The sequence below is a fragment of the Ovis aries genome, chromosome 3 (assembly GCF_016772045.2).
Source record: "Ovis aries strain OAR_USU_Benz2616 breed Rambouillet chromosome 3, ARS-UI_Ramb_v3.0, whole genome shotgun sequence".
In the NCBI taxonomy this organism is placed as follows: domain Eukaryota; kingdom Metazoa; phylum Chordata; class Mammalia; order Artiodactyla; family Bovidae; genus Ovis; species Ovis aries.
Genome location: NC_056056.1, coordinates 193,864,775 through 193,881,617, shown reverse-complemented (window position 1 = coordinate 193,881,617; position 16,843 = coordinate 193,864,775). Strand labels below are relative to the sequence as shown.

Here is a 16,843-nt window from a genome sequence, read left to right as displayed (position 1 = left end):
GTGGGACCTTACATACACCATTTCCATTTCCTCCCACTGAAAAGAAGCAAAAATGCTGAATAAAATGGTTTGTAAAAAAATCTCATTAAATCAAGGAGTAAGGAAATGTCTAGGGAAAGTATTAAGAGAAGTACAAAAAGAAATGTAAGCTCTGGAGGATCTAAGTTTCTTTCCCCTCAAAAGGGCCAAGAATAGCTAAGACATTTTAGAAGAAAAAAGGTATAAGAACTTGCCCTAAAAAATGTCAATATTTATTAGAAAGCTGTAATAATCACAGCAGTGGAATATTGAACAGACAAATAAATCAGAGAAAAATAAACAAGGAAATGTATGTGACAAGACAATACTAAAAGTCAGTGGGGACAGTGATTGATAACATGGTATCATTGATATATGATACATTGATACAGGACAACCCAGCATCACATAAAAAATGAAGTCTGACCTTTCTTACTACTGAGTATAGTAAAATTACTACCAGGAAGTTTACTACTGCCAAACTTATGGCTAAAATTATGTATTACTGATTTCCATGCTAAATCTCAATCTGACTTCTTACCAACACAAAACTCAATTCTAAATCAATTAAAGTAACACAAGCAAAAGGTAGAGCTTCAAAGATTTTTTAAGAACAAATATGGAACATCTTTATAACTTTTGGTAGAGAAAGTTTTCTTAAAAGAGGCAAAAAGCAAAGCATTAGCCATAAAGGAAAAGCTCTACAAACTAGTCTACATTAAAATTAAGAATCTCTAATACCATAGAGTGGAAAGCCAAGTTGCAAAGTGGGAAAGGAATTTTGCAATGTATACAACTGCCAAAGAAGTATTAATAGTACTCAGAATTTTTTTAAAAAAGAGGAACAAATAACCTGGCAATTCACAAAAGGAGCTCCAAACACAAATGGCCAATATATACATTGGAAAAGGTGCTCAACCTCATTAGAAATCAGAAAAATGCATATAAAAACCACAGCAAGATACAACAGCACTATCTCCCAATACAAAACATGCATTTTTGCAAAATATTGGAAGCACTGGGGAAGATGGAGACCAGCTGGAATTCTCAGTCACTGTTAATGGAAGTGTAAACTGGCACAATGACTTTGGAGACAAGTTGGCCATTATGAAGGAAAGTTGAGGATGTACAGATCCTATGACTCAGCAATTCTTCACAATGGCTTCAAAATAAAAATTGACCAAAAGCCCATCAAAAGTAGAATGGATCAATAAATTCTGGGATATTCATACAATGAAACACTACACAATGATGAGAATAAATAAATTACAGCTTCACACAGTAAAATGGATGAATTATATCCACATAATGCTGAGCAGCAGAAGAAACACACACACATATACATGCACATATTCAAACTTGAAAAAAGCTGAAGTACATCTTTAGGGAGGCATGCACTATGCTTGTGCTGTGATTAGCCGCTCAGTCTTGGCTGGCTCTTTTTGACCACATGGACTGTAGCCCGCCAGGCTCCTCTGTCCATGGGGATTCTCGAGGCACAAATACTTGAGTGGGTTGCCATGCCTTCCTCCAGGGGATCTTCCCAATCCAGGGATGGAACCCAGGTCTCCAGCAATGCAGGCGGATTCTTTACTGTCAGAGCCACCAGGGAAGCCCAAGAATACTGGAGGCATATGTAGCAAAAATGTTCAAGGAAATGATGACCATAAAAGTCAAAGTGGTAATCATATTTTGAGGAATAAAGAGAGTGGAGTTCAAGGCGTGTTGGAGGGTCTTTGGAGGAAGTTGGTGATGTTCTTTACCTGGTGATAGTTGCACAAATGTTTACTTTTTCATTTAATGGTACATATATGTTTTATTTACTTTTGTATTTTGCAACAAAAAAGATTCAAAAAGACAAATGAGTTAATTACCATTTAGCTATTTCCACCATGAATAAACAATGAATTCAAGGTTGAAATTATCGTGCCCATTCAAGGGACTCTAGGCCATTGATATGCAGGGGCTTTTTTTTTGTTGTTTTTTTTGGAGGGGGGGGGGAGTTGGTGCATTGAGGGTCAATTCTGCAGGAAAAAAATCATGATAGCCTCCTTTTTCCTATTCAAAACAAAAATAAATTGAATAAGGCACATGGAAAAATATGTATGTTTCAGGTTCCCACAATATTGCATAGAAAATGTCAATTAAAAATGATTTTTTAGTTACTAATATAAGTTGTTTTCTGGGTATATTTGTGAATTGGCAGGATAGAGGATCCTTTCTATTCTCTCATTACTTACTTTTTCATAGTTTAGTTCAAATCCTATTGGTAAATTATAATTGTGTAGGGAACAACTAGAGCTGTCTTCAAAAATGATGCCCAGGTTTTACATATATAAAGACTTCTAGGTGATTCTAACATACAGCCAAGGTTAAGAATCACTACAGCTCTTTGAAATTCACAGGTGATATATTTTGTCCTCAAAGTAATCATACTTGAGGTAGGTATGGCATCCCCACCTCAATGGGGCAAACCATGGCTTAGACAAGCACTTTGCCGAAAAGTCACATCAAATTAATGACAAAGTGGAAGCCAGCATTAGCTTATTCCATCCAATAACACATTTACTCCAATTGTTAAGTGCCTATTGTGGGACAGGTATGGCATCAGGCAATGAGGAGAGAGAGAAGAATTCTATGTGGCTCTTGGCTTAACTGAGCATCTCTCACTCTACCTGCGCTGGGCAATATAGAGCTATATAGCACAGGGAACTGAATTCAATATTCTGTAACAAACTATAATGGAAAAGAATGTGAAAAAGAATGTGAATATATGTGTGTGTTTGTATAAAACTGAATCATTTTGCTGCACAGCAAAAATCAATACAACTTTATAAATCTACCATGGGTGTGCGTGCATGCTAAATTGCTTCAGTCGTGTCGGACTCTGTGTGACCTTATGGACAATAGCCTACCAGGTTTCTCTGTCCATGGGATTCTCCAGGCAAGAATACTGGAGTGGGTTGCCAAGCCCTCCTCCAGGGGATCTTCCCAACCCAGGGATCGAACCCACATCCTGCACTGGCAGGTGAGTTCTTTACCACCAGATCCACCTGGGAAGCCTAAATTAACTATATCTCGATAAAATAAAATTTTTTTAAAAGTTTGAGATGAGTCAAAGGCCATATTGGGAAGCTGGGTGGACACACACAGCCCTGGTCTAAGGCTTTCCTGGTTGAAGATAATTGGTATGTGATCTACTTCCTTAAAAACTGGACCTATAATATCAGCATTCTTTATAAATTAATTTATGAAGATGAACGTAGAGTAGATGAAGTAAGAGTATGAGAGGAAATACACTGGATACTAGGTGTATCCTGTGTTCCACAGATTCAGAAGAAAGATTCATCTTCTAGTTATTTAAACATACTCCTGGAGCAAAGCTGTGGTTGGGAGGCTAGGCAGCACTGGGGATCATAAACTCAGCAGAATATTTTCTGAAAATGTTATGAGGATGAGTGACCACCCTAGAGAGACTTTAAAGACACAACATGGGACACTTGGCAGAACTTCACCATAAAATGGTAACCCCAACGTTTCTATTCATATAAAAATTCAGGAAATAAAATAACCTTTATTGCAACATCTTCCGTCTCCATGGGACGCAGACGTCGTGTTGATTGCTCGTAGTTGTCCAGGTGATATCTTCCAGGCTGCTTCCTGTTTATAGTTTTTGGCTGCTGCATTCCAAATGGAAAAGAACACAAGTTGAAGCGCTACAAAAAAAACTGAGGTTTTACTGAACATTAATTCACAAGGTTGCTGCAGCATTTAGAGTCTAAGAAAAAGAAGTAAAGTAAATGTCATATTTTAATTATTTCTATAGCATCCCCCACTCCCCCCCAAAGCAAACAATAATCAAAAAGTGTTATGCATTCATTTTAAACCTAATTCACAAACTTTTTTAAGAAAAATGAAAAATGAAGATGTGATATTTGTAAATGATGGAAGTTAAAGTGCTGAGCACCAAACTAAGCTCTGGCTAGTCATTCTCTACTTTTCTGGATGAATAGACCCAGGCGATTAAAAAAAGTGTGTGTCATGGCAAAAGACAAGCAGGCTAATTTAGGTAAAACTAGAGTCTACTTGTTAGGCCATCAGGCTTGTAAATGTTCCAACAGTACATTTTTGGTCACCCTCTGAATTACGAGGATTTTGAGTCTGATACACTCACATAAATCAGACAAGTCTACAAGTCACCCGAAGATCCTTGGTGGAATGAGAGGCAGCATAAAGATCTAGGATTTTTTTGCTCAGACATGTATATTATTTCATGTGTGCTCAGCCACTCAGTCATGTCCAACTCTTTGCGACCCCATGGGCTGTTACCCACCAGACTTCTCTGTCCATGGGGTTTTCCAGGCAAGAATACTGGAGTGGGGTGCCATTTCCTCCTCCAGGGGACCTCCCCAATCCAGGGATTGCACCCACATCACTTTCATCTCTTGCACTAGTTGTGCTATGCTTAGTTGCTCAGTCATGACTGACTCTTTGGGACCTCATGGACTGTAGTCCACCAGGCTCCTCTGTCCATGGGGATTCTCCAGGCAAGAATACTGGAGTGGGTTGCCATGCCCTCCTCCAGGGTATCTTTCCAACCCAGGGATTGAACCCAGGTCTCCCACATTCCAGATTATTTCCCATATGAGCCACCAGGGAAGCCCGAAAGACACAGATGGAGGAGCTGGGGGATGAACCCAGGGCCTTGTACATGTGAAGTATGAGCTCTACCTCTGAGCTACACCCCCTTGCACTGGCAGGCAGATTCTTTACCACTGCACCACCTGGGAAGCCCATATTATTTCATAAGGAGATCTATAAGCACTATAGAATGATCTGCTGCTGCTGCTGCTAAGTCGCTTCAGTTGTGCCCGACTCTGTGCGACCCCATAGACGGCAGCACGCAAGGCTCCCCCATCCCTGGGATTCTCCAGGCAAGAACACTGGAGTGGGGTGCCATTGCTTTCTCCAATGCGTGAAAGTGAAAAGTGAAAGTGAAGTCGCTGAGTCACGTCTGACTCTTAGCGGACCCCATGGACTGCAGTCTGCCAGGCTCCTCCGTCCATGGGATTTTCCAGGCAAGAGTACTGGAGTGGGGTGCCATTGCCTTCTCCGATAGAATGATCTAGTCTTTCTCAAATATTATAGCATTATTGTTCTGAGCCAAAGTACTAAAGCACCCATAATACGGAGGATGTCAGCTAAGGCTAGACAATCTTCCTATACTTAAACTCAAATTAGGTCATGACTAGAAGCTTTCGTTATTCTCTCATTTTGAATTTAATTTCACACAGATAGAGGCAAATGGTTGAAGAGAAGGTAGGAAATTCAGCTCTGTTAACCTCTAAGTCATAAATTATATAAGCTCAAAATTTGTCCCAGAAATCTTATAAGCAACTATTTTAACATAAATAACTATCTGTAGTACTTATGGAGACTATCAAAGCTAAATAGTAACACACTTCATAACTATCAACCTATAAAACAAAAGATTCTATAATTGAAAAACTATTTTTTTTGGCTTTGGAACATTAAGTTTAGCTTCTTTGATAAATCTGTTGAGTTCTATTATGAGAATCACGCATGACCTCAAATAATCAGCAGTTTAATCCCAACAAGATAATGCTGTCCAGTTTACATCCATTAAAGTATCAACTGCATTACCCTGGTAGCTCAGATGGTAAAGAATCTGACTGCAATGCAGGAGGCCTGGGTTCAATCTCTGGGTCAGGAAGATCCCCTGGAGAAGGGGATGGCTACTCACTCCAGTATTTTTGCCTGGAGAATCCTATGGACAGAGGAGCCTGGAGGGCTACAGTCCACAGGGTTGCAAAGAGTTGGACACGACTGAGTGGTTAACACTTTCACTTTAGGGTGTCACTGGTGGCTCAGACCATAATCAAACGAATTAAATAGCACATGTTAGGCTACCTGCCAATCAATATACAGATTAAAAAGCTACTGAGAAGAACTAGCAACGGTTCTGTCACACAGAAACTGTTGAATGCATTTAAACTTAAAAAAGAAAGAGAGAAAAAAAGAGAATGTTCACGACATTTTTAGTTTTGTTTTTCTTCTCAGAGTCCTCGCAGATAACCTCACAGTGGATGGGGTAGAGAGTCACTAACTATCCTTTCAGCTGAGTGTTTTCCCCACACTAGACCTGTCTACATCTGTACATAAATTCACTGTCTTCTAGAGTCTTAACTTCTATAGTTGTATCACCCCCAGAGGTCCAAAGGGATGACTTCATGTTCTTCACAAACCTAAGGAGAGGGGTGGGAGGAAGAGACGTGTTGACAGAGATTTGAGTCCGAATCTCACAGATGTAATTTGAAGAGGCTCTGGCACTAGAAAGTCACTAATTCTCCATGGAGATTCGGCAGCCAAAACCACTTAGCTCTAAGCTTTTACAGAATACATAGCTTCTTAAGCACTCTCAAGAAGGAGTTTCCATTCGTGTTCTTTTCAAACACATAGCTTTTTTTCTCTCCATTTCTAAAAGTTTGTCATTTGTGGTTTGGCGCATTGGCAGTTGATGAATGGCCCCAAAAGACATCAGAAGTCCGGTCTGGTTTCAATAACCCCAAAGATATTGGAGGCATCTAACGGGGATCCTTTTTTCCATCCAGCCTTCACTCAGTTCAACTTTTCATGCATCCCTCCTCTCATGCAAACGATTCTTCAAAATCCCCTCACTCTACACACTTGACTTCCTCTGTCCCTTCTCCTGAGGTCATCTCCCTGCACTCATCCCCATGTCTCTGAAAGATGATCTAATAATTTCTTTGGGAACCTATCACCCAAAAGGTGACAAGGTTGGTTCTCATCAACTGCCTGAGTTTCCTATTGCCTCAAAGTGTAGACGCTCTATGACGTGTTCCCATCTTGGGGTCCATGTCCACGCAAGAGCACACAAGCATCTCAGACTTTGTCACTCCAGTATCTACAAGCATGAGTGGCAGTTCCTTCTCAAACCAAAAAAAATCACACCTGCTTAACAAAATAACTCAACAGAGAGTAAAAAATAACTCCAGGAAAGCAGAAGAAATCGACAAGTCTAAAACAGCCCAGTGCTTGTCTTAAGTATTTTTAGCAGTTTTAAACACACTGTGAAGAAAAATTTAATGCAGAATGACTTCCTGTGAAGGCTTTCCAAGCCTCAACTCCTTCCTGTCAGGAGACTGCACGTCCATTTTTGTTTGGTTACACAAATGGTAGATATATTCATATATTCTCTAATAGTAAATGAATAATTATTAACTTGTAACTAATTTTAGACAAACTCCTTTCTACATTACTCCTATGAAAGAGGCATATTAATTTTAAAGACTTTCTTCAGAATTTTTCAGACACAGATTTCAAGAAAGCGGTATAATCTAGTCCCGTTACTTTAAGTATTATTTAATGACCAATGGCTCTTAAATTTACATCTCCAAGGGTGACTTCTCTTCTTGGATGTCAATAAATATCTCAAAATTATCATGTGCAAAATATACCTCTTGATTCCACCTCAGCAGCAACCTACTTGTTTCTCAGCTTCCCTGTTTCAGTTATTGACTCTGCCATCTATTCAGTAGTCAAGCCAATAACCTAGGATTCATCCTTGAGTCTTCTTTCTCCCTCCTCATCTCCATTCAATCCATCAGCAAGCCTCCATCAGCTCCACCCAAAAAAATGTACGCTGAATTTGATAACTTCTCACAAGGTCCACTGCAACCAAAACACATTCTAACCATGCCCATTTCTTGCTGTGCCATTATAATGCCTCTTTACTGACCCATCTGTTCTACTCTGGTCCCCAGTGACAACTCTCCGCTCAGTAGTTAGAGTGAGCCTTTAAACATATACACAAAATTATATGTGTCCCTACTTTAAACACTCCAATGGTTTCCTATTGCTTGTCAATAGAATCCAAACTCTCTCCCTGGTTTCAAGGGCCTGCAATCCTTGTTCTTTACCCATCTGCCAATGCAGGGGTTGTAAGAGATGCAGGTTCGGTCCTTGGATTGGGAAGATTCCCTGGAGGAGGAAATGGCAACCCCCTCCGGTATTCTTGCCTGGAGAATCCAATGGATAGAGGAGACTGGCAGGTTACAATCCATACGGTTGCAGGGAGTCAGACACAACCAAAGCAACTTTTAGCACTTAATCCTTGCTCCTAGTTCATTTTATCTCTCTCTTCCTTACCAGGCATCAGCCATAGTGCCCTTCTGTTCTTTGAACATACCAAATTAACTCCCACGTCAGTGTCACACCATCTGCTAGTTCTCCCCCAGAAATGATCTGGTCCCTTTCCTAGGCCTCTGCAGAAGAGGCACCAACTCTTCAATTAGGTCTCAGCTCCAATGCCAGCTCTTCAGAGGGACCTTCTGGAGAATGACTACCCTGCTCTGAGGACACCAGTCACTCTCTAACACCTTCTTTAATTTTCTTCCCACAGGAAAATGATCTCACCTTTTTACTTTTTATCATCTGACTCCTGCCTCAAAAAAGCAAACTCTGTGACAAGAAAGACCCTGCCTGCCTTGCTCAGAGCTACATCGACAGGTCTTAACAAAGTGCATAGGGCAGTTTCTAAGTCTGGAAACACAAGCTAATATATAATACTTGTAACATTCCATGTAAAACATGAAAAATAATATCAACAGTGTTTCCAGGCTTTACAGAGATATGAGTAAATATTTGTGTAATGGATGAACAAACTGGTTCAGGAGTCACAGACTCAGGTTTTAATTCTGACTATTGTTGTTTAGTCATTAAGTTGTGTCCAACTCTTTTGCAACCCCATGGACTGGAGCACACCAGGCTCCTCTGACCATGGAATGTCCTAGGCAAGAATATAAGAGTGGGTTGCCATTTCCTTTTCCAGGGGATCAGTCGGACCCAGGGATCGAACCCACATCTCCTGCATTGCAGGCGGATCCTTTACCACTGAGGCACCAGGGAAGACCCAATTCTGGCCCTGTCACTCACCAATCTTATGACTCTAAAACAACATGCAAATAAAACTATTCATCCAGAAAATTATGCAGGTAATGTAATGTAATATATTAAATAAATCAAAAGACATAAAGCATCAAAAAGCGAGTTTTAAACTAAAACGTATAATACAGTTAAAGGTCTTATAAGAATATGATACATGAGTTTTATTTTATATTATTTTTATATAAAGCTTGGGGTAGACAACCTCTCTGTTTCCTTTTGAATTGAACATGAGCTGTCCTTCTTGGGATAATCTTTTGATGATTTATAAAGATAAGCCTTATACATTTCTTTATTGATTCTAAACCTATAAGGTTTGTTGTAGAAGCAGGTAGTAATTTTTCTTCACGTGTGTGCTCACTCAGTCATGTCTGACCCTTTGCGACCCCCCGGACTGTAGCCCACCAGGCTCTTCTGTCCATGGGATTACCCAGGTAAGAATACTGGAGTGGGTTGCCATGCCCTCCTCCAGAGAATCTTCCCAATCCTGGGATTGCACCCACGTCTCAAGTCTCCTGTACTGACAGGTGTGTTCTTTACCACAGCGCCACCTGGAAAGCCTCTTTTCTTCACATAGGTTACAAGTAAAGCTGACAATTTCTTCTAATTGCACCCATTTTAAATTATCCATCCTCAGGATGGCCCCTTCTTCACAGCTCCCGTAACAAGCAAAACACTTACGACTCCAGTGTGCTTCTTACAGGATTCAAATGGAAGAGAACTTTCGCCAGTTCTCCAGCTGTCCTCACCAATCTCATCACTCAGGAGAAATTCATTCAGCTTTTGAACACTACAAAAGGCAAACAAGCACAGGATAAGGGTTAAAAATAAAGCCACCACCGAAGAAGTTCTACCTAAGTAAACAAACTTTCCCCCCAACCATTTCCATGGTAATCAAGTCAGCTCTAAGAATCATTTTTCAAGACCAACTGGGAATTCAGCTAGGGAATGCCAGGGACTGATGGCCTCGTGGGACTTGAGCCTTTCAGTGCTTAAAATGGAAGAATCTTAGAAAAACCAGAACCTAAATTCAACCAAATCACTCTTGCACTTTTTTTTTTTTTTGCAACTGTATTTCTTGTCAAAGACAACAGAATCGCAGAGGAACTTGAAACAAGGTGGTTAAAAATAATAATACTAACAAAGTAAGTATCATTATTCTAATTTTAAAAGTGAGGGTAAAAAAGGCACAGAGAAGTAAGTAAAAGCATGTAGCATATAACACAGAGATCAAGGGTCCACACCCACTATACAGCCTTGCATAAGCACTACTTATATGTTGCCCATATTCCAGCAACCTGCATAGAGAGGGCCCTCTCCTCAAAATGTCAGCCAAGATCAGCGGTGTCAGCATCATCTGGGAGTTTCCTCAAAACAGAGAATCTCAGCCCCCCACCCCTCAAGACCTCCTGAAGCAAAATTTGTATTTTAATCAGATCCAGAGATGCTTCATAAGCATGATACAGTTTAAGAAGCCCTGCTCTAGAAGAGGAGTTCACAAACATCCTTTACTGTGTTCTCCAAAGGCTGGACACAAGACCCCTTGCCCCATCGACCCCACCCACTCTACATTTCTCAAACCAGCAACACAGCATCAGAGTAAAAAGAAAGAATCAAAGAAAACAATAACATAATTTGAAAACACCCCTCCATCAATAAAATGATACACTAAAGAAAAGTCGGTGAACTTGAAAGACGAGAAATGCTCCTGTTAACACACTGGGATGCTAATAGTAGATAAACTGGCTTGGTACAGGCCGCATCACCTATAGAGGCAAAACTACCATTGGTAGGAAACTAGAAAATATATACTTGAAATGAAAGATTTCTTTTCTAGTTTTCATTTGAGCTGGTAGTCAAGTGCCCCCAGGTAGGTCTCAGTAGTTTGTTCTTATGACAGACTAATAAAATAAGGAAAAGTATCTGTACATATGACTGAATTACTTTGCTGTAGAGCAGTTATTAATAAAGGGTGATGCCCTGGTGGCTCAGATGATAAAGAATCTGCCTGCAATGCAGGAGACACAAGAGACAATACAAAATTTTAAAAGACAATATAATACAAAATTTTAAAAGACAGATAATAAAAAAGAGAAGAAAAGTAAATTTAATTCAGTTTGTTGCCCATGAACTTTAATCCCTATAGCCTTGTATTCCATAGAAACTGCTTACTTTCTTCTGAAACATGAAGGTAAATAAAACCCACTAGGGCAGTCTATCTGTTAATTTCTAAATTTCATTTACAGAAAACAAATCATTAAATTTTGTGAGGTTTTTTTTTTTTTTTTTTTTAACTGAAGTAGGGGCTTCCCTGGTAGCTCAGGGGGTTAAGAATCTGCTTACAATGCAGGAGACCTCGGTTCAATTCCTGGGTCGGGAAGATCCCCTGGAGAAGGGATAGGCTACCCACACCAGTATTCTTGGGCTTCCCTGGTGGCTCAGTTGGTAAAGAATCCACCTGCAATGTGGGAGACCTGGATTTGATCCCGGGGTCAGGAAGATCCCCTGGAGAAGGAAACGACAGCCCACTCCCGTATTCTTGCCTGGGAAATCCCAGGACAGAGGAGCCTGGCAGGCTATAGCCCATGGGGTTGCAGAGTGGGACACAACTTAGCAACGAAGCAACAACAACAATAGTTGATTTACAACATCGTGTTAGTGTCAGGTGTACAGCACAGGAATCGAGATATATATATATATCTGAATCTATCTATCTATCTATATATACACATATACTTCTTTTTAGATTCTTTTCCGTTGTAGTTTACTATAAAATATTATGTATAGTTCCCTGTGCTATACAGTAGGTCCTTATTGGTTATCTATTTTATATATATCAGTAGTGGTGTGCATATGTTGATTTCATACGAGAAATAATTTTTAATGGAAGTTTAGTTGATACAATATTATATAAGTTATAGGTGTAGAGTAAGGTGGCTCACAGTTTTTAAAGGTTATACTCCATTTATAGTCACAAAACACTGGCTCTATTACCTGTGTTATACAATATATCTTTTGTAGCTTGTTTTATACACAAGAGTTTAGACCTCTTATGCCCTATGCCTTTGTAGCACCTCCCTCCTTCCCTTTCCCCAATGGTAATTTCAATACTATAGAGAACCACCAGTTCTCTGTATCTCGGTGAATTTCTTTTTTGTTATGTTCATGAGTTTGTTGTATTGGGTTGTCCAAAACATTTGTTCAGGCTTTTCCAGAACATCTTGAGGAAAAACTTGAACTAATGTTTTGGCCAACCCAATATTTTTTAGATTTCACTAAAAAGAAATGTTTAAGGAAAGCTTTGGCTGAATAATATTCCATTGTATGTATATGCTGTATTTAGTTGGTTCATCTGTTGATGGACATTTGGGTTGTTTCACTTTTTGGCTATTGTGATTAATGCTGCTATGAAGATGAGTGTACAGACATCTATTCAAGTCCCTGCTTTCAATTCTTTTGGGTATACACCCAAAACTGGAATTGCTAGATCATATGGTAATTCTATGTTTAATTTTTTGAGCATCTGCCATACTTTTTTTCCATGGTTCTGGAATTCCTGACTCTAATATATTTGAATTATGACAACATGGATAAAAAACCTTGAAAACATTATGCTAAATAAGATAAGCCAGGCACACACACACACACACACACAAACAAAAATTGCTTAATTCCACTTATATGAGGTAGCCAGAATACACAGATTCATAGAGGCAGAAAGTCAGTGGTGGTCACCAGGGCCTGGGAAGAGAGGTACAAGGGGAGTTACTGTTTAGTGATTATAGAGTTTCAATTTGAGAAAATGAAAAAGTTCTGGAGATGGACTGTGGTAATGTTTACAGGACAGTACTGAAAGCCACTGAACTGTACACTTAAAGTGGTTTAAATGATAAACTGTATGTTGTATATATATTACTGACATTTAAAAAATAATTTCAGAACCGAAAGAAAAAAAAGAGAGTTTGGGGTTTTGCACTCTCTTTAAGTCTTTGACAGCAAAGCCTGATCATACAGACTTGAAAGATGGTGTAGAAATGCCTTATGAAATGCCGTTCCTTTCTTTACTTTTGTAGACATTGTCATTCTGTTCTAATGTCTTGAAGAGACTGGATTTCAAGGAGCACAGCTTTATCAATCAGAGGAATACCTTTTAAACAACCTCGCACTATGTCTCTGTGTACAAAGTACATGGCCGGGTTCGTGTGTCTTTGGAACTCTAAGTCCAGGAGCCCCTGGCACACATTACTCAATGAATGCTTGTTGAATCAGTCAAAGAGGTATAAACCAATGGTTCAGACATTCAAGTAAGCTCAGCTGACTCAATTTTCCATTTCTAGCACACATACAAATCTCACTGAAGCTTATATGAAATTAACGATCCCCATTCTGGCTAAAGGTCTTTGCAGGTGGCTCAGTGGTAGTCTGCCTCCAATGTAGGAGACAGGGGTTGGATCTCTGGATTGGGAAGATCCCCTGGAGAAGGAAATGACAGTCCACTCCAGTATTCTTGCCTGGGAAATCCCATGGACAGAAGAACCTGGCAGGCTACAGTCCATGGGGTAGTGAAAGCGTCGGACACGACTTAGAGACTAAACAACAACAATTCTTGCTGAACATAAGGAAGCAATGCTCCAGTGTGACTGGAGCATGGGTGGAACTTTCTTTCCTTTTCATAAGGTCCCACTTTGGATCTCCAATTAGTGAACCTCAGAGGACCCATACTAGCACTTTTCTGAACCTCCCCCTCCATTTCCCCTCCCTTGTCCCCATTATTCCAGGCTCTCTGGCTAAGGGTCCCCTGAACTGCTAATTTATTTGTTTTGTTACTGTCTATGTCTCCCACTAGACTGTGAGGTCTTTAAAACAAGATTTTCATCTTCAGAATCTAGCCCAGTGCCAAAAATATAACATAGCAATTCCTCAAGAAATGTCTGCTGAATGAATAAATAGGTAATACAAAAAGCATTTCCTGTTCATACGAGGGCCTTTTAGAACTCACAGAGGCAAAACAATTATGGAAAATGCATGAATCCTGACCAAGGGTGAAGTAACTGCCACCATGCTGCCAGGGTCCTATTTTTACAATGCAAATCTGTTCAAACATTCCTCGCCTTAAAATAACAAATGGCCACCCTGCACTTTTCAGCATCGTTGGCATCCTCTGTCTGCTCACTCTCCAGCTTTATCCCCTATTGCTTGCCACATCCGGACCTTTCTCCCACTACATGCAATTTAGTCCCTAGAAGGTACTGACTAGACTGTCTCCCTCCTTTCTCGATAAGCTTCAATGAGCCTTATATATGGCCCATGGCATTCTGTATAGTGCTCTATCACAGCATTATGCACCATGGTATAACTAGCTTCCCTGCCCAGTTTCTCCAGCTAGACTGTGGACTCCTGTGGACCTCACCCCATCTCTCATTGCTGCCATCCCCAGTGTTTAGCAAGATACCTAAACCACATAATAATTGAATGCGGACCCACAGAAAGACACTTCTCTGAAGCATGGAATGGAATTTAGTAAAATAGAGGCACATTAATAAAATGGAGATTTGTTCAATATTTAATATATTTAGGCAATGTGCTGGACATTTTCCATGTAATTCTCCCAACTTCCATAAGCAGGAGGCCTTACGGTGCTCATCTGATAAGTGAGGAAGCTGACCCATAGAGGCACCAAATAACACGCCTGTAGTTGAACAGTGCTTGTGGTTGAATAGTTGCTGTGCAGGTATTGCAAGCAAGTACATTTGATCCCAACCAATTTCCTATCCTGCCTCCATCACCTTTATTGTTCAGCGTTTTACTAATTTCTTATTTGACAAGGTAATTCATAAACGTATCTCATATTTTTAAAACTTTTTTGATATGAATCATTTCTAAAGTCTTTACTGAATTTGTTACAATATTGCTTCTGTTGTTTATGCTCTAGTTTTTTGGCCACTTGGCATGTGGGATCTTAGCTCTGCAACCACAGATTTAATTTCCAACTGTTACATTGGAAGGTGAAGTCTTAATCACTGGACCACCAGGGAAGTCCTAGTATTTAAATTTATGTTCAGTTCAGTTCAGTCGCTCAGTCGTGTCTGACTCTTTGCGACCCCATGAATCGCAGCATGCCAGGCCTCCCTGTCCATCACCAACTCCCCGAGTTCACTCAGACTCAGGTCCATCGAGTCCGTGATGCCATCCAGCCATCTCATCCTCGGTCGTCCCCTTCTCCTCCTGCCCCCAATCCCTCCCAGCAGCAGAGTCTTTTCCAAAGAGTCAACTCTTCGCATGAGGTGGCCAAAGTACTGGAGCTTCAGCTTTAGCATCATTCCTTCCAAAGAAATCCCAGGGCTGATCTCCTTCAGAATGGACTGGTTGGATCTCCTTGCAGTCCAAGGGACTCTCAAGAGTCTTCTCCAACACCACAGTTCAAAAGCATCAATTCTTCGGCGCTCAGCCTTCTTCAAAGTCCAACTCTCACATCCATACATGACCACAGGAAAAACCATAGCCTTGACTAGATGGACCTTAGTCGGCACAGTAATGTCTCTGCTTTTGAATATGCTATCTAGGTTGGTCATAACTTTTCTTCCAAGGAGTAAGCATCTTTTAATTTCATGGCTGCTGTCACCATCTGCAGTGATTTTGGAGCCCAAGAAAATAAAGTCTACTGTTTCCCCATCTATTTCCCATGATGTGATGGGACCAGATGCCATATCTTTGTTTTCTGAATGTTGAGCTTTAAGCCAACTTTTTACCCATGGTATTTTTTCACTTTCCAAGTTTGAGTGGTTAGCTACAGTTTGAGTACCTTGGGGCTTCCCAGGTGGCACTCCTGGTAAAGAATCCACCTGCCAATGCAAGAAACTCAAGAGATGTGGGTTCAATCCCCTGGAGGAGAAAATGGCAACCCACTCCAGTATTCTTGTCTGGGAAATCCCATGGACAGAGGATGGTGGACTACAGTCTGTGAGGTCACGGAGTCAGACATGACTGAGCATACACACATACATGAGTATCTCAGATAAGTACTATGTTTTGGGGCATTTGAAAGTTTTGTAAATGCAGACCAGGTCAACCTGTGAGCAGGCTCTATGATAAATATCAGTAACAATTTATTTGATTGAAGATAATCAGAGTAGACTGGCCAAATATACTTTCCTCTGGGAGGTACACGAGAGAAAGGACACAAAAGGGTCTTCCAACAAAGCAAGGGATTCGTTTTACACATTTTTTCCTTGGCAAATGACATCTTTGGACATAGATACTGCATTATACTTCAAATACCAGAAACCTAAACTCAAATTATTTATAAAGGATACAACATAGCAACTGACATTTGCCTCCAGAAAAGCAATTTACATTAACTATTTTCTTACAAAGAAACTAAAGAGGACAAGTAAAGCAAGCATCCAGAAAAAGACTACTCTTATTCAAGTATTTTAATATTTAAGAAATTAGTGACTTTCCTACTTTTTCCCCACTTCTTTCCTTCCATTTTGCAAATGCAGACTGGAATATATCATCGTAAAAGGTCGAAAGAACTCAAATGATGTGGAATGCTGGAGTTAAGAAGGAATAACCTGAATCTTTAATTGACTCTTTCTTCCATTTTATTATGTATGTATAAGGTCCCACCCACTGAGCACCACAAACAATTGAATCTAACAAGCTAAACATTTTTAAAAGAAAGCATAGAATTGTCTTGAGGCAACACATTTCTCATGGCACAGAATTTCCCTATAGCAGAGAAGTTCACACGTCTCTCACATACACATGAAGCACATGTGGGGGTATATGTTGCACCCCATTCTAACCCCCCAAATTTCAGAATGCATCTGAATGTAGC

The 16,843-nt window shown here is 40.1% G+C and overlaps 1 protein-coding gene across 9 annotated transcripts in view; it reads right to left on the bottom strand.

Annotated features, from left to right (window-relative positions):
* The window catches only part of ABCC9 (ATP binding cassette subfamily C member 9), a 169,795-nt gene that overhangs the window by 110,100 nt on the left and 42,852 nt on the right, over positions 1 to 16,843 (bottom strand). For all 9 annotated transcript variants that reach the window (XM_042247430.1, XM_060413321.1, XM_060413319.1 and 6 more), the window contains exons 15-16: positions 9,685 to 9,793; positions 3,591 to 3,698 (exon numbers count right to left, since the gene is read on the bottom strand). In XM_042247430.1, the coding sequence (XP_042103364.1) occupies positions 3,591 to 3,698; positions 9,685 to 9,793 (217 nt within the window). The remainder of the gene's footprint in view (positions 1 to 3,590; positions 3,699 to 9,684; positions 9,794 to 16,843) is intronic.